This window comes from Oryx dammah, unplaced genomic scaffold (genome assembly GCF_014754425.2).
Source record: "Oryx dammah isolate SB20612 unplaced genomic scaffold, SCBI_Odam_1.1 HiC_scaffold_21, whole genome shotgun sequence".
Taxonomy (NCBI): Eukaryota; Metazoa; Chordata; class Mammalia; order Artiodactyla; family Bovidae; genus Oryx; species Oryx dammah.
The window spans coordinates 18881936-18907270 of NW_024070205.1; the positions used below are offsets into that span (position 1 = coordinate 18881936).

The 25335-nt window shown below is 54.1% G+C and overlaps 1 protein-coding gene across 1 annotated transcript in view; it reads right to left on the reverse strand.

The window, feature by feature from the left end:
* Window positions 1–23389, reverse strand: part of KIAA1614 (KIAA1614 ortholog) — a 43189-nt gene extending 19800 nt beyond the window's left edge. The window contains exons 1-4 of the mRNA XM_040263860.1: window positions 22968–23389; window positions 20363–21300; window positions 19444–19507; window positions 8280–8423 (exon numbers count right to left, since the gene is read on the reverse strand). Of these exons, the coding sequence (XP_040119794.1) occupies window positions 8280–8423; window positions 19444–19507; window positions 20363–21300; window positions 22968–23014 (1193 nt within the window). The 5' untranslated portion in view covers window positions 23015–23389. The remainder of the gene's footprint in view (window positions 1–8279; window positions 8424–19443; window positions 19508–20362; window positions 21301–22967) is intronic.
* Between the last annotated feature and the right edge of the window lie 1946 nt (window positions 23390–25335).

A 25335-nucleotide genomic window follows, 5' to 3' on the forward strand; every position in this document is an offset into this window, starting at 1 on the left:
ATGCTCATGGTCAAGTTCTGACTGGAGACAGGGGCTTGGATTTTAGAGACCTGTTACTTCTTTCCTGCTATGTCATCTCATATGCCAGCAAAGTAATGCTCAAAATTCTCCAAGCTAGGCTTCAACAGTATGTGAACTGAGAAATTCCAGATGTTCAAGCGGAATTTAGAAAAGGCAAAGGAACCAAAGATCAAATTATCAACATCTGTTGGATCACCAAAAAAAGCAAAAGACCTCCAGAAAAACAACTAACTTCTGTTTCACTGACTACGCTAAAGCCTTTGACTGTGTGGATCACAACAAACTGGAAAATTCTTAAAGAGATGGGAATACCAGACCACCTTACCTGCCTCCTGTGAAACCTGTATGCAGATCAAGAAGCAACAGTTAGAACCAGACATGAAACAACGGACTGGTTCCAAATTGGGAAAGGAGTACGTCAAGGCTGTATATTGTCACCCTGCTTATTTAACTTATATGCAGAGTACATCATGCAAAATGCCAGACTGGATGAAGCATAAGCTGGAAACAAGACTGCAGGGAGAAATATCAATCACCTCAGATATGCAGATGACACCACCCTTATGACAGAAAGCAAAGAGGAACTAAAGAGCCTCTTGATGAAAGTGAAAGAGGAGAGTGACAAAGTTGGCTTAAAACTCAACATCCAAAAAACTAAGATCATGGCATCTGGTCCCATCACTTCATGGCAAATAGATGGGGAAACAATGAAAACATTGAGAGACTTTATTTTCTTGGGCTCCAAAATCACTGCAGATGGTGACTGCAGCCATGAAATTAAAAGATGCTTGCTCTTTGGAACAAAAGCTATAACAAACCTAGACAGCATATTAAAACACAGAGACATTACTTTCCCAACAAAGGCTGTCTCTAGTCAAAGCTATGGTTTTTCCAGTAGTCTTGTATGGATGTGAAAGTTGGACTCTAAAGAAAGCTGAGCACTGAAGAATTGATGGTTTGAACTGTGGTGTTGGAGAAGACTCCTGAGAGTCCCTTGGACTACAAAGAGATCCAACCAATCCATCCTAAAGGAAATCAGTCCTGAATATTCACTGGAAGGACCAATGCTGAATCTGAAATTCTAATACTTAGGCCACTTGATGCCAAGAACTGTCTCATTTGAAAAGACCCTGATGCTGGGAAAGATTGAGGGCGGGAGAAGACGGGGACGACAGAGGATGAGATGGTTGGATGGCATCACCGACTCAATGGAAATGAGCTTGAGTAAACTCCGGGAGTTGGTGATGGACAGGGAGGCCTGGAGTGCTACAGTCCATGGGTTCCCAAAGAGTCGGACATGACTGAGTCACTGAACTGAACTGACCTGTTCCTGTGACCAACCTAGACAGCATATTAAAAAGCAGAGACATTACTTTACAGACAAAAGTACAGTCCAAAAAAAAAAAAAGTATAGTCAAAGCTACGGCTTTTCCAGCAGTCACGTATGGATGTGAGAGTTGGACCATAAAGAAAGCTGAGCGCCAAAGAACTGAAGCTTTTGACCTATGGTATTGGAGAAGACTCTTGAGAGTCCCTTGGACTGCAAGGAGATCAAACCAATCAATCCTAAAGGAAATCAGTCCTGAATATTCATTGGAAGAACTGATGCTGAAACTCCAATACTTTGGCCACCTGATGCGAAGAACTGACTCAGTGGAAAAGACCCTGTTGCTGGGAAAGATTGAAGGCAGGAGGAGAAGGGGACGGCAGAGGATGAGATGGTTGGATGGCATCACTGACTTTATGGACATGAATTTGAGCAAGCTCCGGGAGTTGGTGATGGACAGAGAAGCCTGGCGAGGTGTAGTCCATGGGGTCGTAAAGAGTCGGACACGACTGAGTAACTGAACTGAACTGAACTACTTTCGAATCACCGAGAACAGTACCCATGCAGTTATCTATGCTGGCATAGTTTATGTGTTGTTACTGCTTTTAGTCCTCAAAGGCACTTACAGAGGCTTCCCTAACTATACCCTCCTCCTAGCACAACTCGTTCAAGCTTGTCTTGATACTGCAACAACTTATAAATGAAATGTATGTGAGTGATTGGATGCTTTGATGCTTTTTGATGTCAGTGCTCTCAAAAAGGCTGCCTTCACATGAGTTCCTTCTTCACCAAATTTACAGCTACCCAACAGAAAGGCAGGTATGGTATGCAATTGAAAGGAAAGGAGTTCAGTGTGGACACAGCACAGGTCAAGTAGCTAGTGGGAAGCTGCTGTATAGGGGGTTCAACTTGGTGCTCTGTGATGACCTAGAAGGGTGGGATGGGGGCATGGTGGCAGGAGATATAGTATACCTATAGCTGATCCACTTTGTTAACACAACATTATAAAGCAATTATACTCCAAAAAAAAATTTTTAAAGGAGGTCAGACAATGGCAGGAAGAAACCATCCATGCTTAACAATTACTGTTAAAACATGCCAACCAGTGGGGAGAGTGGCCACTGAACTGGTTGACTTCCTTAACTATACATGGCATTGACTGGCCGGGACAGTGCATCCTTCCAGGCTGTGCGTTCTAGACGCATAAATGGCCTTGCCTGCCTGACTCGGTGAACATGTGCTCACCTGGGCCCCGAGGGTATCCCTGACCATTCCAATTCATCCCCTTCCTGGGTGCCTCGACAGCCAGGCCACTGACTAATCTCAAGACCCTGATGGGTTAGAATGGTCTGGATCACAGATGGCGTGGAGTATGGCACATAGACGCTACCATTGGGGGTCCCGGGGTTGCCTGAGATGTCAGAGTTAAATTGTCCAAGACTGATTCCCTGCAAAACTCCATGGGAAACAGCTACAGCTGAGAGCTTATTCCCTCACTTGTGCCATGTCAGCTCACTACAACCTCAAATCTTGGACCTGGGGCCTCTGGTCACACCAACAGAGGGGCTGGGGCTCACCCAGCCATGAATGCTGAGCTGGCACAATAAAGCTACAGCTGAGGTGCTGCTGTGTCATACTGCACTGTACCTTAGCCCCCAATTCACACCAAGGAGTGGGTGCTGCTGCTGCTGCTGCTGCTAAGTCGCTTCAGTCGTGTCCGACTCTGTGCGACCCCAGAGATGGCAGCCCACCAGGCTCCCCTGCCCCTGGGATTCTCCAGGCAAGAACACTGGAGTGGGTTGCCATTTCCTTCTCCAAGGAGTGGGTGAGTACTTCTTAAACCAAGGAAGCTGCAAAGTGCCACGGCGCGAGTGCTGGGGGCCTCCCTGAAGCCTGACGCTAGGTGTTCCCTAGGTGTTTACACTGCCCTGGATGCAGTGGGCAGGGGCAGCCTGCCCACCTGCCGCCAACCCCGACTCCAGGATTTTCCCCAATTGGCGCTGCTCCAGGAGGATTTAAAAAAAAGAAGGAACTCCTGCTAAGCAAGTGGATCTGCCTGCTTTGAGATCTGAGCAGATCCTGATGCAGTCATTCATCCTGTTTCCTGGAACCCATAGGCAGAAAGGGCCATCTTATCCATCAGGCACAATAGCCATGGTACCTGGGAGCCACAGTTCTCCTGGGGCCCATGAAAATGTTTTAGTTTCTTTTAAAGTCAAAAGAGAATACATAAATACACTTTTAAGTCAAAGAAAACATTCTCAGATATAATATTAATATATTTACCTTTTAGCCAGCATGGTCATAAAATTTAAATTTTAACTTTGTTTATGGGGAAAGGGCTTCCCAGGTGGCTGAGTGGTAAAGAATCTGCCTGCCAGTGCAGGAGATCCAAGAGACATGGGTTTGATCCCTGGGTAGGGAAGATCCCCTCGAAAAAGAAATGGCAATCCACTCCGGTACTCTTGCCTGGGAAATCCCATGGACAGAGGAGCCTAGTGGGCTTCAGTCCACGGGGTTGTAAAGCACCACACAGGACTGAACACGCACACACGTGGTATGGAGGAAGCAGTCACGAAGGCCAGAGTGCCTAGGGCCCCCCAAAGTCATACTGTGGGCCTGCCTTTGGAAAGGGCTGTGTGGCTGAGATGTAAAGCTCCTGGGTAGAATCACCCCTGGTGAGGAGGTGCAGTGTCTCTCTTTGCTCATCTCAGCATGGCCGGGAAGTCTCTCTGACCCCCCTCCTGGAGACCATTCTCTTGAAGTGTGAGGTGCTGCAGCCCTTGGCGCCCAAGATCCCATCTGCAACTGCAGCTCTTGAGCCTGTCAGGACCTGAGAAGGGGCTGTGAGACAATCCCTCTGGTGGGCTCACTGACAGTGTGGGGGTCCTGGGTCAGGTGTCCAGAGCATTCCTCCCTAGAAAGGAAGGCTCTAGCCAGAGAAACAGCACCATCTCACCCTCTAGAAACAAGAGCAGCCCCGCTGAGCAGAAGCTCTGCCCCTGCTGCACAGGCAGGGTGCCCTGGTTTGCCAGGCCTACCCAATGCAGGAGAGGCCCGTTGGACACCCAGTACGCCAGCTTAGACACAACACCCCACACTGGGCCCCGGGGGCAAGGCCCTGCTCTGCTGACAGCATATGGGCTATACTTTCTAAGAGGAAAAACACAGTTTTAGAGGTGGTATATTCCTAATCTAATAAGGAACTCCAGGTCCTCTCAGCCACATCAACGACCTTAAACTTTACAGTCAAGCTGGTGAACTCAGTCATCCTGGAATTCATGCCAAAGGTAGAAATAATATTTTTGTTCTAAAAGAAATGGAGGGGCTTCCCTGGTGGTCCAGTGATAAAGATTGTGCTTCCAATTCAGGGGTGGGGGCGTATGTTCCGATTCTGATCAGGGAACTAAAATCCCACATGCTATATAGCAGCATGCCCAAAACAAACAAGATAAAATTCTCAAATACCGCCTTCATTAAGAAGAAGAAATGGAGAGACGCAGGACACCTTAATCCCATGAGGTATGCTGCCGCGTGATCGCTCAGTCGTGTCCGACTCTTTGTGACCCCGAGGACTGTAGCCCCCCAGGCTCCTCTGTCCGTGGAATTTTCCAGGCCAGAATACTAGAGTGGGGTGCCGTTTCCTTCACCAGGGAATCTTCCCGACCCAAGGAGCAAACTCACGTCTCTTGTGTCTCCTGCATTGGCAGGCAGGTCCTTTACCACTAGCACCACCTGGAAAGCCCCAATCACATACCTTCAACTCAGTTACTGCATCCCCGAGGTCCCCACCAGCAGTGCTGGGACCAGGGCATAAAGGTATGGCAAAGATCTTGGAGACAAGCGCAGAGCGAATAAGGCGCTCCAGCAGCAAGCAAACAGCAACCTTGTCAACATCAGGCACTGCTGACGCCTCCACAACCATCCCTCTCTGAGAGGATGCTGTCTGCTCAGACACAGGTGCCAAACGGCCTCTGTGGGAGGCCCCTTCCTACCAGAGTGCTGTCCTAGCACACAAGCTCCAGGCTGCCCTACCCGGGCCCTGACACAGGACGCCAGCAATTACGTGTCCCCTCCCAGGCCCTGCCTCTGGTGGGCGTGTTCTGCCCTCCTGGGATCAGGAACACCAACCCAGGTGCGCCTGTCTCCCCAGTAGCAAGAGCTTGCACTTCCAAGAGCTCTCCATTACTACACTGATTCGCTTCCAGAAAATGCGGCTGCGGCTGGCCCCCTCTTTACCTCCTGCAAAAAGCCTGTCTGTTCAGGATGGCCCCAGCCACCTCTAGCTAGACCTGAGATAAAGAAGACCTTCTGGGGGCTGCTGTGCCTGTCTGTCCCACTCTCCCGTCAGCTTTCATCAGGCTGCTCTTTGGAACGAGTGATGTCTCTGGGCTTGGGGGTGGGGGGTGGGGTGGAGGAGGGGCTCCTGCATCTAATGAGGCCCTGGGCCTGTGTGGCATCGCCACGTTAGCTCAGCATGGCTCTCCAGGGTGATCTGACAAGCGTAACCTTTAGAAGCATCTGCAGCAAGCCATCTGGCGTTGATTTTTCTGCTATACCCTCTGAGGATTCACCAGTGCTGCCAAGTCAAAGTAATTCTTTTCTGGACACAGCAGCTGCTAAAGTGGGTCACCTTGCATTTCAATTGCATTTCTACTGCCGGAGAAGAGCGTAGTGAGAGGGAACCTACTTTAAGGTTAGTGGCTGGCGTTGTCATGAGCTGTTGATGAGATTTGGGGAAGAGGAAGTGTCCCAAGGTACATTTACATCATCAGGTCTGCTTTGCAGATTTTTGTTGTTATCGTTCACTCGCTCAGTCATGTCTGATTCTTTGTGACCCCATGGAATGCAGCAGGCCTCCCTGTCCTTCACCATCTCCCAGAGTTTGCTCAAACTTATGTTCATTGAGTCAGTGATGCCATCCGACCATCTCATCCTCTGTTGCCCCCTTCTCCTCCTGCCTTCAATCTTTCCCAGCATCAGGGTCTTTTCTAATGAATCTGCTGTTCGCATCAGACAGCCAAATTATTGGAGCTTTAGCTTCAGCATCAGTCCTTCCAATGAATATTCAGGGTTGATTTCCTTTAGGATTGGCTGGTTTGATCTCCTTGCAGTCCAAGGGACTCTCAAGAATCTTGCCTGTTTTGCAGCTACCCAACTCAACCTCAGGACCTAAAGAAAGTGGAACAGGAGGGCTCCATGGAAGTCTAAGGCTCTGGGCTGCATAAACATGCAGAGAATAGTCAGGATGCTTCAAAGGAGGCACTCCCATTCCTGATTAGGGTCCTCCAGCCAGAAGAAACAAGGCACAAAATGCAGAGATAAAAGGGGAGCCGGCTGCAAGCCTCTCACCAGGATTTAGGGTCTCCTGAGCCCCTCTCCTAGAGGTCACCGTGACAATGACCCAGAGGCGAGCCGCAGCCCTCTGCTCTTGCTGAAGTCAGTCTCAAAGGTGTCCAGAAGGTCCTCAGCCTTTAATAAGCTGGCTCAGCATCCCCGTCAAAGAGCATGGAGTCCAGTTCCACTGAGAATCCTCGCTCCCTCTAGTATTCACTGTGCCAAAGAAGCCACAGGCCTGGTCAGCAGCAGATGGTCCTGCTGGGGCCTGGGGCATTTGGACCTGAGCTGGCAGCCTCGCTGCAGGTCAGGTGCACCCGCCAGCTCCACCTGTAAGTGATTCCTTGGGGCGCGCCGTACACGCAACAGGCACAGAGATGGCGATGGGATGTCACACAAGGGGTGGCTAACTGTGTGGAGTGCTGAACGTCCTTGAACTTGTTCTTTTCTCATCTCTCCATCCCTGACGAGCTCACCCTCCCTCATGGCCCCAGCACTGTGAGATCAGGATGATGCCTACATCTGCAGTCTGACCTCTGTCCTCCTCCTCAGCTCCTGTATCCAACTGCCTGATAAGCATCTCCAGTGGGTGTTCCGTGGACAGTCCCTCCCAAGCTTAATCCTGCACTGAGGGTTCACTGAGCCTCCAGACACCAAGTCAGATCCCTGGGCTCCATCCTGGATGCCCCATTTCTCAGGCTCCCCTCATCCAGTTGATTCCATGATTCAGTCAGAGGTAACACTTGTAGGGTACTCACTACATGCCAGGGTCTGTTCTAAACACTTTCTATGAACTCATAGAACCCTCACAATAACCCTGAAAGACAGGCTGTGGTATAATTCCCATTGTGCAGAGGAGCAAACCAAGGCACAGTGGCTTCCCCAAGAGCACACAGCTAGGAAGTGGCAGAGCCAGAAGTAGGCGGTCTGCTTCCAGTCTTAACCACTTCTCTGCTGCCTCATTAAGCCTGTTGCTCTAGCTCTGGGCAACCTTGCATTTCCACCCTCTCCTCCCATCACTGCACACTGTCCCCCTAGTCCCCCAGATCCAACCGTCTCTGCAGCCAGAGCAGCTTTACTGGAGTGCAAAGGTGATGGTGCTACCCAGCTGCTTGAAATCCTTTGGTGGCTCCTAGCTATTACAGGAGGCTTCCAAATTGTCCAGCAGTCCTGGAGGCCTCCATGACTGGCCTCCACTGGGCATTCTGGCCCAACTCCTGAGAATACTGCTTCCGCTCGGTTTCTGCCCAGGGATGCTCACCCCTGCCTCCCTCAGCTACCCAGTAAATATCTATGTCTCCTTCAAGCTCCAACTTAGAAGCCACCTCCTCTAAGCCTCCCTTTCCTCTGGTTTTTCTCCCTGGAGACCGTGACACCTCCGTTCCCCCAGGAAGACTCGGGTTATGTTCCCTAATATGCCAACAGTAGGCTCTCAGCGAAGATGTACTAACTGAATAAAAGAATGAAAGTGATGCCTGACACGGGAAAAGCTCCCACGCGGACCAGGGGGGAAGAGTGAGCAGTGGCATTTTGGCTGGATCCCATCCCTTCTGCCGTAGCCCATACCGGCCAGCCTGGCCCGGGCCCCACTCACCGGCTGCACAGGGCAAGGGTGGGCACGATGTCGTGGCTGGCACGGACAGGCCGGGTCCTGGCCTTCATGCGGGCTCTCTGCAGCAGATGCTTGGTTTCTTCATGCCTGGGGCTCAGCACGGGCTCCGGCTTGGGACCGAAGGTCCTGCAGGGGGGCATGCGGGCCAGAGCGGGTGGGGGGAGGGATTAGAAGAAAATAACATGGATTAGGAGGGCTTTAACAGTGTCGAGCGTGGCTGTGCCAGAAACAGCCCTGCATGGAAGCCTTCCTTGGCCAGCTCCCACACGGAAGGGCACCAGCTTGGGGCCTGGGGCTGGGGGCCTGGCGACTCTGGAAGGGACTGGCCCACCCTGGACAGCTGCTCAGAGACCGGAGGCAGAGACCCCAGGAGGATCTAGAAAAGGGTAGGGGAGTCTCCAGATTACTCCATTGTTCAGACAGCAGGAGTTATCTGGGAGGAGGGGAAGGAAAGGGCCCCGGGCTGCTGGGCTGGGCCTGTGCCCAACCAGATGGTCTCTACACGCATCACCTCCCTCTCTCCTCCGTCTCTCGGCGCCCACACACACCCACTCAAGCTCACAGCACATCGTCCTGAGCTCTCACTGCAGACACAAGGCATCGGGGCCCTGCCCATCACCGCTCTGCTCCTCTGAGAGAATGACATTTTTATAAGTCCCGGTGATTTCTGGCCTCATTTCCAGTCCTAACCCAACAGACATCAGGTCAGGGCCGAGAGGAACTAAGCTGGGCCCACACCAAGTCAGCAGATGGCTCACTCCTCATCATAACGAGGGTCTTCTTCCAGCAGCCTTCACCACTTCCCAGTTGTACTGCCTCCCCGGCCAGTTCAGAGCTGCCGAAAATGACAGCAGCCTTTGTGCAAAGCCATCTCCCGGTGACACAGCGGCAGGTCGCAGGGATAACAGCCGCCCCACAGCCTCCCGCTGACCGGAGGGCCCTCTCCGCAGCCAGGCGGGCCTGGGGGCAGGTGAGCTCTCTGCCTGACAGATGGGGGTGTTCCTGAGCAGAGAGGAACATGTGGCGTGTCACTCAAGGTCGAACCTCAAGTGAAGCGGAGCAGACGACAGCCAGCTCCACTGCCTCCAGCATCCTTGCCGCATCCTCCAGCTTCTCCCCGCCCCAGGTCCCAGAGCCAGCTGAGCCGGCGTGCAGCTGAAGCCAGACTCACTCTCTGATGTGATGTCTGCACCCCCCGCAGCTGCCCTTGTCCTTCCTCACTGTCACATACACTGGGCTGTCCCCACCAGGGAGGGTCCACAGAAGGAGGACTTGGGCGGCTAGAGGCTCAGGCCGGCCTGCATCCCAGTCTGCAGCCTGCCAAATCCTGGGCCTTCCCCAGCCCATATGTCACCTGGAGAAAGGGGCCTCGTCTTGACGGGGGGACGGTACCAAGTCGTTTCCTAGGTGACAGATGATAGAGATGTGAGTGGAAAATGGCCCAATCCTGAGGCCTCCTTGGGACAACCTTGGACGAGCACTGGGCAGTCTATGATTTTTGTTTCTTTCTTTCTTTTTATTTTCCCATTATTTGCACCTAATCCTGCTTTGGGCCAAGATAAAAACTAAGAACTGCCAGAATAAAGGCACCATCTGTGCCTAGAGACCCTGGCAGGGCCCAGGCACAGTTCTGGAACCAGGAGGGCTTCCAGGAGAGAATGAAGAGTGAGCTCTCAAGGCCCACTGCCCTGTGAGGCGAGGCGGCCCTCTGCACAGCTTCCCGAGTAGGCAGGGCCTCCAACGCACCGCTGAGAGCAGCTGTGCTCCCTGGGGCTCCGGCTCCGCCAGCAGAGATAATGAGGTTACCAGCCCGGAGAGACGCCTCTGCAGCCACGGGCCTCTGGCTGCCAGCCCGCGCGCTCAGAGCCTTCCGGTGACAGCTGTGGCCGCCCGGCTGTCGGAGGGCATTTGTCATAAGACCTGGTGGGCAGGCAGGAGGGCTCCAGGCAGCTGGCCAGATGCTGTCAGGAACAGCCTCCCCCCAGGTTTCGAAGCCATTTTCCAGCTTTGCTGTTTTTTCTTTCTGCTCCCTCTACTTGGAGCTGTTATTTTTGTTTTTTCTTTCCTTTTCATCAGCTGCCCTGCTTTGGTTTCTGGCAGACAAAGCTGGTTTCTCCACTGATTAGAAAAGCAGGGTTTTTTGGAGGCGCCTGGAGGCATCCATGCAGGAACAAACTGAGCAGGGAGGAGAGAGGCAGCCACCTTCACAGACCGCAGCCAAAGTCAGGAGGGCAGCCGGCTCTTGGTCATGGTGCGCTCTGGAGTGGGCAGGCCCTGACAGCCCTGTGGCTGGAAGAGGGTCTTTCTCCCCAGGGCAGGGGGCAAGCAGGTGCAGCCCCATGAACCTGTCCTATTCTCGCGCCCACACCATTCCCAGCTTCGCTGCATCATCCTGGTCCACCCGAGGCCACCGACCCCGCTGGGCAGACAGGTTCAGACTCCGCTATCTGAGGGAGACCCTCCACTCTCACGTGACCACAGCCCTGGAGCCAACTGCTTCTCATCATGACTACAGCCCAAGGTCCCCGCTCCCACGGTCCCTCTGCAGATTGCCTGGCAGGGCTGGGGCGGTCCCTGTGTGGCTCGGCAAAGACTTTCCACCTGAGCACAGACACCTGTTGTCTTGTCACTGCCGTGAGAGCTCGCCACCCAGGGCTCGTGAGCTCAGAGGGTGGGGCACAGGGTTAAAGAGGCTGAGTGCTTCCTCTGGGCCTCAGTTTCCCCATCTGTAAACAGTTGGAGTTGTACCGAGAGAGAATCCACGTTGCTACCCCATGAACCTACATCTTTGGCCAGGAATTCTGCAGTACCACAAAGCCAGGTGGGGAACCTTGAGGTCCTCTCCTAGGGGGCTCACCCCACGGATGCTTGGCCCTCAAGAAGCAGCAACACCTAAAAGAGCTAACTGTGGGGGACAACGGGAGATCCACATGAGTATCTTGCTCCTTCCAACCACAGTGTCCTAAGCTGCCCCCCAGGACAAAGAGCAGCGGGAAAGCCCCTCCCACTCTGGTCTCTCCATCTAAGCCCTGCTTCCTGGTAGAGAGACCAGCTGAGCCCTGCCTGCAGCTCCCCTCCCAGCCAGGCATAGCCAGCTCAAGATCTCCAGTCAGGACAACCACCATTTCCTCCCAGTCAGGGAGGTCAGGGAGACAGAGCAGCCTCCTTCTGCAGCCATCATAATCCTGGATTAAAATAATAAGCTCCAGCCAGTCTGGCTTTAACCCTTTCATCCCAAGAACACGAATTAGGGAAACAATTTGGGATGGAAAGGGATCTGACATTTCCCAGAGTCCAGGATGCAGCAAGAAGGAACATCTATTGTGACCAGAACACATATTCACCTTTCTGACCAGCAACTGTGCCATTTTTGCACAGTAGAGAGCTTTCAGATGGCCACGAATAGAGCGTCCCTACTGTCACTGTGCGCAGCACCCTGCGTGAGGGCAGCAGTGGACTCGGAACCTATTCTGGACCACGTGTTCCACGTGGGCAGGGGCCTCTGGGCTCACTGTTATAGATGCCTTCTTCCCAGGGCTGCAGGACATGGACAGAACAAACCCTAGAGTGAAGGTTAGAAATGTGTTCCCGGGACAGTGTGTTTCTTGGTGGTCAATCACCAAGTTCTGTCTAACTCTTTAAAACCCCATGGACCACAGCACACCAGGCTTCCCTGTCCCGCACTATCTCCTAGAGTCTGCCCAAATTCATGTCCACTGGGACAGGCTGCCCGGCTTCTCATCCTGGGCTGCCACTTACTAGCTGAGTCACCCTGGTAGGTTACTTAGGGGTTAAGGTTCGGCTTCCTCTTCTCCTAAAAAAGGGCTCAGTTGTTAAGTGAGACCGATCCCCTCAGAAGAGCTGAGCACCGAGCGAGGCACTTGATGAGATTCAATCAATATCAGCATTTATTATCATCACTGCTTTTCTTATTTGCACCATTATTTTGTGAAATTCCTCTCACCCCCTTGCTGAGCTTAAGATGGAATCCCTGAACGTGAACTAAAATCACCTGCCAAAGAGAGCCCCTGTCATCTTGGGGATGTCACACAAAGGCATGTTCAGAAGTAAGAAACTATTTTGAAGCTAGAGAGGGCTTGGTGGGTTTTGTTCTAGATCTTTGGAGCCCCGCAAAGGGCTCAACAGAAAAGGCAATTTCCATCGAACAGGGAGCTGGAGGAGGCTACTTGGTAGCAGAGGGAAGCTGCTACCCAGAAAATAAATGGGCACTTCTCTCAAAATAGAAGGAGCGGCATCCTTAAGAATGGCACATATCCAGAGAAAACTATAATTTGAAAAGATAACGTGCACCCCTATGTTCATTGCAACACTATTTACAATAGCCAAGACATGGAAGCAAACTAAACGTCCATTGACAGAGGAATAGAAAGAGAAGATGGAGTGCATATATACAGTGGAATACTACTCGGCCATAAAAGGGAGTGAAATCATGCCATTTGCAGCAACATGGATGGACCCAGAGATTATCACACTGAGGTTAGGTCAGAAAGAAAAAAACAAATACCTTATGATATAACTTAACGTGTGAAGTCTAACATATGATACAAATGAGCCTATCTACAAAACAGAAACAGAGTTACAGACGCACAGAAAGACATGTGGTTGTGAAAGAGGAGGTGGGGTGGGGGAGGGAGGGAGGGAGTTTGGGATTAGTAGATGCAAACAACTGTATATAGAAAGGATCAACAACAAGGTCCTACTGCATAGCAAAGGGAACTGCATTCAATATCCTATGATAAACTATAATGAAAGAGAAAATGAAAAAGAATATGCGTATATGTATAGCAAGCACTCTGCTGTACACAAGAAAGCATCACAACACCGTAAATCAACTATACTTCAATAAAATAAAACAAATAAATAAAAACGGATGGCTGCTGTGGGATACACCTCATTGAACACCTTTGAAAAGACATTGTGTGGGGGCGTGCAGAGCTTCCCTAGGTTGTCGACTCCTTACTGGGAGAGCAAAGTTGTTCTGTCCTTGCCTTCTTGAAGAAAGAAAAGGAGAACAAACTCCTGTGGGCTGTCTCCTTGGTCAGCACTGCATGCATGGAGGCAGGTGACCAAGACACCCGCGGGTAGGGGGACAGTGGCCTATTCCACTCTGAAGGCCATGGAGGAAGGTTTCCTCTTGAATTTCAGCCCAGCTCCTCACTGATGAATGATCTTGAGCAAATTAACTTTCCTGAGCCCCTCTATTCATAAAGATTGGGACCACAATGAGATGTTCACGTGTGGGGTGTATGAGTGTGACGATGACATGGAGGAAAGTGCCGGCGACACTCGCTGTGCGGGAGGGCTTGAAGGGATAGCATCCTTCTCCACGGGGACTCAGAACCGAAATGCTTCAGGAGTGTTTGTAGTTGGAACACTGGTGAGTGGCTAAATGTAATTTTCTTCTTTTTAGTTTTAGTCTTTCCAGGTTTGAGAGTGGCAAGGGGTTTCCTCGAGTTCTCCTTCGTGTCTATATATCTGAGTCGGGGGAGGACAGGGAATGGCAGGGGGCAGTGTGCAGCACAGGTAGGGGCTCCGCTAGTCTTCGTTACACCTTGAACCCGGGGGTGCCCTCAGGTATGCCTGCAGCCCTGCGACTCCTGGGAGGAGCAGGAGCTGCTTCTCTCACGCTCGCGCCCAGGACTCCCTCCTGCCACCCCACACCCTCCCTGGTAGGAGGACCCCGTTTTCTGGCAGTGCTGGGACGCTGCCCTGCACCATGGCCTCGTACCCGGTAGCCTGGTAAGGGGGTCTGCAGGTCATTCTGGCTCGCCAGCCAGGTTCTGGACTTTCTGGTTCCCTAGACTCAGGGGGTCATGAAGAATCCTGGAGGTGAGTGTGAGACCCCCAGGATTCACAGGGCTGCAGGTATACCTGAGAACACACCTAGGAAACGGTGTAACGAAGACTAGCTGAGCCCCTGCTCATCCTGCGTACACCTGGCCATTCCCTATCCTGCCCACCGACTCACGGGTGTGTGTGTGTGTGTGTGTGTGTACATGTGCGTGCATGCGTGCGTGTGTGTGTGTGTGTGTGTGTGTGTTAGTCGCTCAGTCGTGTCTGACTTTTTCTGACCTCCATGGACTCCTCTGAAGGGTAGCCATTCCCTTCTCCAGGCAAACTTCTGCTCCAGGAATTGAGCCTGGGTCTCCCACATTGCAGGCAGGTTCTTTACCATCTGAGCCACCAGGGGCGCCCACTGGCTCTGATACACAGACACAAAGAAAAACTAGAGGAAACCCCTTGCCACTCCCAATCTTGTCAAGAGGAGAGAGACAGAAAATGTCTCTCCAGTTCCTCCTACCTTACCTAAAATCTAAATTCCCAGGCTCTCCAAAAGGGCCTCAGCCCACACTCCCACCCTGTGCCCTGGTAGTATCTTCCATGCAATCCACCACATACCTCTCCCAAGCGTGTCTGCAGGTCTTACCCGTCTGGAATGTCCTCTACTGGCTCCAATCAGATCCGATCAAGCCCACAGGGGTGTCCACCCCCAGGTAAGCCCTCAGTTACACTCATACACGCGTGCTTCTGGAAAACATATTCTGAGTGCCTGTACCGTGCTGACACTTGGCAGGTCCCGGGTCCCAGAGAGAACAGCATGGCCCTTGCCCCTCAAGGAGCTTGAGAGGGAAGATCCACCAGCAACAGCCAAAGTTGGTGTAGGCAGAGTGGGCAGTGAGGGCAAAGTGGGAATTCCTTCTGAAATTACACACGGTGTAATGCTAGGTAATAAATTAAGTTTTAAAAGCCCAAGGTTTTCTCACAGTTGTGGGCCTGACCACTTGAGCCACAGCCCAGGCCTCTGAAATTCTTGAGGGTTCTCTGTCTGCCCCTCCTGTAAACTGGAGCCTGCAGACAGCTTCGGGGCAGGGAGTTTTGACTGTTAGCCGTCTCCATGGAGGCCCAAAAATCGGAACCCAACAACGTCTGTCCCTTCTTTTCTCGTGATGAGGTATACACACTGAGACTGGGCTCCCTCCTCTGAGCCTCCATTTCTGTATCTAGAAATAGGCACAACTCCGCCACAGGGATGGGGGAAATCAACAACCCAGGAAGTCCTCTGTGCTTCCATCATGATCACAGCACAAATGAAACAACCCCAGAGACCCTCTCCCCTCCATTGACCCCACAGTGGAGCAGGGGTTAAAGCCCCTGCAGACACACTTCAGGATCTGCCCCTCTGCCCCCCAAAGATGACACACACGGAAGGCCCTGATTTGAAGCAGAGCAAGCCTGGGTCCCACAGCATTGCCTTCCCAACAAACTTGCCAAGGCAGGCCCCGGGCCTCAGGGGGCCTCCCTGGTGCCTGCAGCAGCCCAAGGCTGAGTGCTTTTTTGTAGAGTCGACTCCCTTCCGGTGCAGGGCCTGGGGTGAGGATCGCACTGATTGCAGCTGCTCCTCTGGTTTTACATACTTTTTGCACAAGCAGGGTTCATCCGGGGCCCTAAGGCAACGTATAATCCTGCTGTGCCCTCCCAGAGGTTTTATAGACAGCTGGGACGGCACACCACAGGCTTCTAAGAAGGGATGAGGGCGGCGCCCCCGCGCAGAGCGCCCTTCGATCCCCTCCTCCTCCCATCTCTGACGAGTCCAGTGCTCACACGCGGCTGTGAGCGAGGTCACGGCTGACAGTACTGACCCCCGCTGGGTTTCCCTGAAGTGCTTTTGTTGTGTTTTCAGTCACTCAGTCGTGTCCGATTCTGTGCGACCGACCCCATGGGCTGAAGCATGCCAGACTTCTCTGTCCTGCATCAACTCCCAGAATTAGATCAAATTCATGTCCAATGAGTCAGTGATGCCATCCAACCATCTCGCCCTCTGTCGTCCTGAAGTGCTTACCCCTCCCACTGTCTTCTCTCCACAAATCAAAACCCCATTTCCCAAATCATGTCAACGGCGACTTAGGAGAGAAACAAGCTTAGCCCGTGGAGCCTGCCACCTTGGTCTATTCTAGAGAATACCAGGCTGGGGGAGGGGGCCAAGGGCCCCCAGATCCCTAACCCAAGGCGTGACCTGTGGGCAGCTTATAGCAGTGCAGCATAATGGTTAGAGAATGGCCCTTGGTGCCAAGCAGTTTTGACTGTGAACCCTGACTCTAACACTTAATAGCTTTATCACCAGGCAAGTCGCTTAGCCTCTGCCCAGAGGGTCTCTGTCAGTGAAATGGGAACAGTCAATACGTTGTTGTTACGACACTGTCAGGATGTAGTAAAGCGCAAGGGCTGGAGCTGAGTGTCAGCATGGTCTTCTGGGAGGAGGGACCTCCAGGTGGTTCCTGTCCTCTGGGGTGGAGTCTCCTTTTGTCCCTCAGTAGAAGGGACAACCATTTGGCCCTGGGACATTTCTGGTGTTCCCTCGGCATCTCGGGGGTCTCACCTCCACAGCTGACTCCTTTTGACCACCTGCAATGAGCTGGTCCAACCCTGCCCGTCAGACAGGGTCTGCTGTCCTGGGCTCTGCTGTTTCACCATCATTTTGGGGCTTCCTGTCTTACCACCATGCAGAACAGTAACAACTGAGGACATAAATACATGCTGGGTTAACCTGGTCATTACTGACCAGATTAGTGATCAATCGTCAACCTGGTGATTATTTGGTTGTAACACTGAACTGCACTGAGGCTAAACTTGACTGAGTGTGAAACCAGACCTTTTATGCCTCAAACGCTGAGAAGATTTAAGGGGCTCACTGCCAGAACACGTCCTGAGTGATGTCCCGGCGCTTTCAGGATGACCATCATGGCAGCAGCCATGGTCTCAGAGTCTACGCTGTCCAGGGTCCTCAGCCCCTCCATGCAGACCATGTGGCCAGGGGTACAGGGCTGAGAGAAGGGTGCCTTATTTCAAAGGTCTCTCAGGAAGCCCAGATATAGAGAAGGAGCAGCAACAAAACCGTCCTGCTTAGGGGCGAGATGGAACCTGCAGGGTAGGGACTATTTTAGTATCTGCCCAGAAGACTCAGGAATAGAGCCAAATGAGGAACCCTGTCCCAAGGGGCCTCTGGACATGGATGAACTCTCTCCATGAAGTAGGTGTGCTTTCTGGCCCTTCAGCCTGGGTGTCTATTCAGCAGGGTATAGATCACCAACAAAGGTCCATGGGGCACTGTGAATGACCTTCTAAACAAGCCAGGGGACAGTTTTCCCCAGGCCAACTCTGTGCCTGGATATATGCTGGGCACCCACCTCATTCCACACATATACACATATGAGATCATCCTACAATATACATAGGCACACACCTACACAGCCTACACCTGGACACAGATACCTTGTGTGTGTGCTTAGTCGCTAAGTTGTGTCTGACACTTTGTGACCCCCTGGACTGTAGCTCACCAGGCTCCTCTCTGTCCATGGGATTCTCCAGGCAAGAATACTGGAATGGGTTGCCATTTCCTTCTCCAGGGGATCTTCCCAACCCAGGGATCGAACCCACATCTCCTGCATTGCAGGCAGATTCTTTACCGCTGAGCCACTGTAAACTGCAGACCCTAACCCACTGCAAACGGTCTGGTAAGTGAAACAATAGTTCAGAAATTCCTACCCTGAGCATTCTACACAAACGCCATCTCCTTGCAGGACTGGGAGAAAGCCCCTCCCGACCCCCCATGGTTGAGGTTCTTGTCCTTTAAGATGGTATTTTAATTACCTAGTATCCAACATGCAAGTCAGGAGCTTCGGCTTCTTTCAATAGTGACCTCTGGACAACCCCCCGTGGACACCTTGCAGTTGAGCCTTCCTCCCACCCAGGGAAGACAGAGTGGGAGCAGGGGGGAGCGGAGAGACATGTGGCTGCAGAAGAGGAGGCCCCAGCTCCTCTAGGCACAAGCTGTGTCTGCCCAGGCAGGTGGTCTCCTTTATGGCTCCCCAGGAAGGACAAAGGGACAGGGCAGGGGACAGGGTGTCGCTGAGGACGCCAGCCACACACCTCCACACTGTGGCTGGGCTAGGTGTGGATGTGAGGGGAGGCTGAACATGGTGGCCAGGGAGGCGGGAAGAGACCCCTGGAAGAAGGGGGGGCAGCTACGATTCCAAATCGTAAATAATGAGGGATGAAGGAGCCAGGCAGCCCTCTCTCCACCAGGCTCTCAGCCCAAGTCAGTGAGAAGGCCAGTGGCCGAGCAGAGATTGAATCTCCTGAACCTGGGCAGCCCTCACTGTGTGAAAACAGAACTGGGGGTCCACATATTCTGGAGGGGAGGTCAAGCCAAGTGGAATTTAGCAGGCAGGGAATCTGCAGAAGTAACATTGCTGCCCTCTGCCCTCAGCGGAAACCACGAGACCCTCAGGAGGGTGACGTCACTGCACAGAAAGGGGAGATGCGGCTGTTCCCAAGTCCTGAGACCTCGCTCAGCTTCACGGGCCAGGCGTGCAGTGAAGACGGAGGAGGAGGCCAAGCCCTGGGCCGCCACCGATGGATCCACAGACGGCCCCCCTGCCCTCCCAGAAGATACTCCTCTCGCCTACCTGGTCATGACACAGCCCCACGGCCACCCACCCCCACCCCAGGTGCCCAGCTTTTCTCAGACATCGATGGAGGGGCTGGAGCAAAGTCCGGGAGGTTGCGGGAGATGAAGACCTCTACACCAGCCAGCACACCCCTTGACTGGGAAAGGAACTGTCAGAGTAAAAGCCCTGCATTCGCGTGCTTTCCCCAAGGATTTTCACATCCATTGAGTGAACTCTGGGAGTTGGTGATGGACAGGGAGGCCTGGAGTGCTGCAGTCCATGGGGTCCCAGAGAGCTGGACACGATTGAGCGGCTGAACTGAACTGATCTTGTGTTCAGTCCCACAACAGTCCGAAAAGTACATGACACAAGTGATTACTTGGCCCACGTGAAGGATAAAGCGACAGAGGCCGGGGCAGGGAAATGAGCAGGTGGTTTGCAGCGCTCCCCGCACCGGGCTCTGTACCCCGCAGTTTTGCACCAGGAGCAGGGCCCCGCCTGGGCATCAGGGGTGAGGGGTGCCTCCTAGGCGGCCTCCGTGACAAGACCTGCCTGGGGCTGCAGCTGCTTGTCCCCTCCCCTCTCCACTTCTACTCTCCTGCCACGGAGGAAATGAAGGGACAGGGACAACTGCCAGGAGAGACATGCCAGAGGAGATGTGTGCCCTGAGCGCTTACCTGCTCTGGTCTGAGTCCTGAAGGGAGACGCCAGAGTCCCAGTCCACGTCCCCGGCTGTTCGCTCTAGGACCCAGAGCGGAAGCAGAGATTAGGGCAGAGCCAGGCACTGGGCTCTCAGCTGCCGCTTAATGAGCACAAGCTCGGAGAAGAAAGTTTTCTCCAGCAGCCATTTACTCCCCCCCGATAATTCCGACCCCCCCAGGTGGAGGCTCAGCCTGTCACAGTGAGTGCTGGTGGGCACTGTCGTGAGCTGAGGGCCCACGGGGGTCTTCTCAAGTGTTGGGTGTGGGAGGAAGGAAGGGAAAGAGCCGTGGCTAAGGCCTGAACACTTGCAGCGGTGCGACCACCTGAGCTCAGCCCTCTGGCCTGGAGGCTGGGTCTCTCTGTGGGGAGGGGCTCCTACCCAAGGACAATGAAGTCCACCGCGGGCTGAGGACGTGTCATCATCAAAAAGCTACTGTTGAAAGAACCACAGGGAACAAACTGTGGGGGCTTCCCTGTGGTCTGGGACAGGGGTCTCCAACCTCTGGGATCTAATGCCTGATGATCAGGGGTGGAGCTGATATGCTAATAATAGAAATAAAGTGCTCAATAAACGTCATCCTTGAATCATCCTGAAACCATCCCCGTCATCCCACCAGTCTGTGGAAAAATTGTCTTCCATGCAACCAGCCCCTGGTGCCAAAAGTCGGGGACTGCTGTTCTGGGGGACTTGGGGGAGCCTTTAGCAGATGAGGCCGGCTGTGAGGTGATGTAGAATCTGTGTCAAAGCCCAGACCAAGAGGACAACCAGGAATCTGGAGAGCTGTGCTCTCCCACTTTCCCACCCCTCCCCTCCGAGGTAACCCCCATCTCCCTTTCCTTCTCCTGGACTCCCCCCGCTGCCCCCAGCCCCCAGACCCAGAGAGTGGGCCTTACCTGGCACAGCTCTATCCCAGCATGAAGTCCAGCCTGGGACTCCCACCTTGGAGGGGCCCTGCCCCCCAACACTTAGCATCTCCTGCAGCAAAAGGCGGTTCCTCTCCACGCGGTCAGACAGGGACAGGGTGTTGTCCCCAGTGCCCAGGGCCCCCAGGTCCCCGGTTTTCCAGAGCTCCCCCAGGAGGGCTGGCCTGGGGACAAAGTTCTCCTCGGAGGTCGGAGACAAGCTGTCCAGGTCTCCGTGGGTGCCGAGACCATCCTGCTGGGGGTGTGACCTTGCTTTCCGCAGGGTGAGCACGTGGGTGGTTTTGTTACAAGGATGAGAGCCCCCCGGCTGGACAGGAGTGACCTTGTGGATGGGGCCCTCTTGCAGAGAGCTGGGCCCAGGCAGCAGAGCTCTGTTGTGCTCAGGCTGTGTCCAAACAGCCTCTGAAGGCCATGGGCTCCTGTTCCTGCACTCGAGTCCGGGGGCAGGAGACCTGGGCGGCCCAGGGTCCCCGTACCTGGTGGGCTCCTCCTCAGTGACACTGCAGTCCAGCCGCCTGTCGTTCGGGTTCTGCGTGTGATGGACCACCACAGCCTCGGGTGGGGAAGGCCCCTCTGACGGAGGCTTGGTCCCACCCACCTTGACTCGTCTGCCCTTGGGTTTCTTGAGGGCCGGCCGCTGGTGGGAAGTGAGGCCGGGGCCTGCTCCCTGTCTGCCCGCTGTCATCCTCTCCTTCAAGGCCCTCACCTTGGACTCCAGCACGGAGGGGGCCTGGAGCTGTATCCCCCGTGCCCCGGGAGGCTGGGCGGCCTTCGGGCTGGGTGTTCCATCTTCTCGAGGCCAGGGCCAGGGTCTCGGGAGGTGTCTGTTCTCCGGCTGTGGGCCACTTCTCTCCACAGCTGAGGTCACCTCCATGGAGCTAGCTGTTCTGCTCCCTATTTGGGGTTCTCTGGAGGAGAAAACAGACAGAGCTCCTTAGACCCACTACCTGGCCAGCTCCCACGATCTCCTGGGTTTCCATAGTTTGGATAGAACCCTGTCTGGAGGAAGACAACTGGGGGTCAGATCAGGGGGTACCCTAGACAATGTGAAAGCACCTTGGGGAGCACAAGTGTTTGGATGGTGCAAATAAGTCATGACTGAGTTTCTTCTTCCAAGTTGGAGTAGTATTATTTTTCTATCCCCATTTTACAGGTGGGGACAGTGAAGTGTCAAGCAACAGCTAATCTTCTGCCTAGTGTGGACCAGAGGGAAAATGGGGGCTGGATTCCCAGTCCCTGGCTGACAGGTGTCAGGCCCCAGGGGAGGATGGCAGTTTCTGCTCATGCCCACAAGCTCTTCCCTTTCCAAAGGGAACCAATGCAGAGGATGGGCTTCAGGAAGATACTACCCAGGATCTGACCCGCTGGTGGGAGGTGTCCCCCTCCCTGTGCTCAAACCACAGGCGTGAGCCGAGCTGTGCCCACAAGGCAGCCAGGATCAGGCACCAAGGCCTTTCAGGGTCTACTCAGTGCTAGGCAGGCCTGAAGGTACTTTCAAACGCTCTCTCTCAAATTCTTATGCCATTCTGCCGGAATAGGATTATGACCCTCATTTTTACAGACAGAGAGATGGAGGCCCAGACCCATTAGGAGACACCAAAGCTGACGGAGGCCTGGCTAGGAACTCAAAGCTTCTCCTCCCAAGGTCAGGGCTCTTCCAAAGCACCCAGTGACCAGGACCCCAACTCCCCTTAGTCTTATAGAAATATTGGTCTAGACAGGTGACCTGCCCAGACGACCCACTCCTTGGTAGCTCACTTGATGCCAATGTCTTCACAGGGAATAAAAGTGAGCTCGAGATTTTACTCATGAAGCAGTTCTGTGCACACATACAAGCTACAGTGTCTTAATATTTATCCTGTTCTCTGGGAACATGCCCCTTCTACACCATACATCTAGGAATGTCCCAGTGCATGCATAAAAATCCACATTTACATAAATTACAAACTAGGGGTTAATTATTCACCTAATACTGACTAAAGATTCACTACAGAATTCTCTTAAATGCCAAGCCCCTCTATAGTCATTTATTACAACTCAGTTTTTAATACATTTCATGAATACACATATTCCATAAAGCAAAATACACACACACGGTCTGTATGTTACGTCAGTTTTAAGCCTGTGACGTTTAATGCCTGTCTTCGGGAGGACGAGATCAGTCTCTCTACCAGTTCATCTAGAATTGGCCAACTTTGTCGTCACAGCCCAGCCACTGAGTCCTCTGTTCTAAGGTTCAATCCAGGAAGCAGGGGATTTGAAGGGTATGGGTGCAATTTCCGTCACATTACAAGAGCTTTCAGGTAAAGTCTGGAACAGCATTCCAGAGATCACCCCTCTCTAGAGACCTATTAAAATGGATGAGACTTTCCTCGGGGGGAACAGTGGGTACCGACTAGTGCGCCTCGGGGCCGCTGAAGTCTAGGACCGAGCGCTGTGCTCGTCTAACCCCAACCCCGAGACGCTGAAATGAAGACGGTCGTGACGGGCAGGGCTCCCCCCGCGACCCTTCCTTCTCGCTCCCCCAGTCCCGCCATCCCCGGCCCGCCCGGGGCCTCGCCTCCTCCGTACTCACTGAAGGCTGCCGCCGGCAGGTCTGGCCGCCGCCTCCATCCCCTCCATCCCCGGGGAGACCAGGCCCTCCTCTCGCCCCCTCTCCCTCCCGGGCCCGCGGCGGGGAGCCGGGCGCGCGGGCTCCGGCCCGGGGCTCGGGGAATGCGGCCCGCAGGCCTCGGCTCTCGGGGCGCGCCCGGCTCGGCTCCGGGCTCTGCGGGCCGCCCCGGGGTCCGGGTAGGGTCGGAACCGGGCAGCCGCCCCGCGGGCCGCGGCCTCCCTCCAGGTCCGGGGAGGGGACGCGGGGTCGGACGGCGAGGGCGCGGGAGGGCAGGAAGCGGCATGGGCGGCTAGCTCCTGGCTCGGCCACGGAGGGGGTGAGAGGCCAAGCCCGGCGCCTCCCCCGGCCGGGACGGGAAGAGGGAGCGGGAGAGCAGAAAGGAGGCGCGGCGGAAGGGGCTGGAGGAGCAGCCCTCGCTCCCACCCCGCCCCGCCGCCCCGCGCGCTCCCCGGGGCCCGGGGCCCGGCCCCCAGCGCCCTGCAGGGCCGCCCCTCCCGGGGCCGTCCAGACGTCTAGGCCGCCGGCCCGACCGCGAGCTCGGGGCTTCGGACGGGGCGGGGGCGGCCTTCCCGGCCGTCGGACCTCACCCCTCCCGGCCCGCGTCGCCCCGTCCGCCGGGAAGGCGCTCGCAGCCCAGGCTTCGGGGAGAGCGCGGCGGTGAGACGCGGCTCCACGTGAGCCGAAGCTGCGGAAACACCGCGCTCTTCCCCGAGCTTCGCGGCGAGGCGTGTAACCCTACACCCGGGGCGCGGGGTGGCGGGGGGAGGCTCGGCCGCCGGCTGGCGGTTGTCGGGGTGGAAGCCGAGGAATGCCCTTTGTCTGGACAACTTTTCCGGAGGAGGCGCCCTCTCCGAGGGGCTGTCTCCTTGGAGGTCAAGGTCATCTGTTTCCGCTTTCTAGCAGCGCGAGGGGGCACACGTGGTGGACGCGAGTCCCCTCTTCTTGTCCAGCTAAGGGGAGAGCCAGGTGCCTGCATGGCCAGACGCCTTGGATAGGGACCGGTTCTGCGGGGACTCTGGGGACTCCTGAAGGCCCCTTGTCACTTTTCCCAGACCTGGCAGGAAGTATTAATAGCTGCAAAGGACTTGACCTGCAGCGGTGGCCCCAACCAAGGGAGCACGCTTTCTCTTTCCACCCAGGAGGAGGGAACGGAGCCCCAACTATTTCCATAACAAACTATAAGAGAATTAGACCCAGGAGATTGCGGAAATCTCTACAAAGGAAAAGTGCTGATCATCTTTCCTTCTAACAAGCTTCACTCTCCAGCTCTCTGTTTGCACTGAGGCAATAGAGTCACCAGCTAGGTGACAGACCTAGCTGCCTACGGTAAGGACCGCAGCGTGCGGACTGCAGAGGGGATGGGGTGTCAGGAAAGGATGGGAAGGAGGCCTGCCCTTGAGTGAGTAAGAGTTACTCTGCACCAAGTGGGGAAGAGGGCATCTGGGCACAACAAGGCATCCAGGCCTGAGAGCGGCTGTTTGGGGAGCTGTCTGTGGGTGGACTAACCTTTGCTAATTTGGGCACCTGGGGGATTATCTGGGGCACACCCTCAGTGTTACAGAACAGGCCCAAAGTCACACAGGTGGTCTCCAGGGTCCTGGGCAGTGCTCTTGCAGCTAGCCCCACCCTCCACCCCCATATTCCCACAGCAAGCAGTTCCTCCAACAGGGACTTACCATTCTGTGCTGTAGTACTGATCACTTCATAATACAGTAACTGGTACCATTTATGGAGGGCATTCTGTCACCTGGCATTGCTGCAGCCTTAAGAGATGGGTACTGTTTCCTGTCTTCTTTGTACAGATGAGGAAACTGTAGTTAGGTGATCTGTCCAAGGTCTCAGAGGTGATAAGTCCAAGACCCTCTCCATTAACCACCCAGAACAACGCTGTTGCCAGCATTCCGCATATTCAACATGGAAAGATTTTGTTTAAAAACATCAAAAAAATTGTGAAGTACTGTGATACTCAGATTATGTTGCTGCTATGGTCCAGCCCTTCCTTTCTGGATCATCTCTGCCTTCTTCTGCCAGCCCAGATAAAATCCTGTAAACCTTGAAAGACTCCTTCCTCACCTCTGTGCGCAATGTCAACCCTACCAACAACACTATTACTATTACTGGGGACCTGTTATGAGGCAGATCACTCTATATTGGATGTTTTAGATCATTAGAACAACCCTGCAAAGTAGGTACAGTGTACCCCCACTTTAGGAATACAGAAATTGGGGTAGACAGAAGTGATGAGGCTTACCCAAGGCTACACACCTAGTATAGCCAGAGTCTGAACCCAGTTCTGTCCAGGTCCAAGACTCTCTGCCTTGCTTCTTCC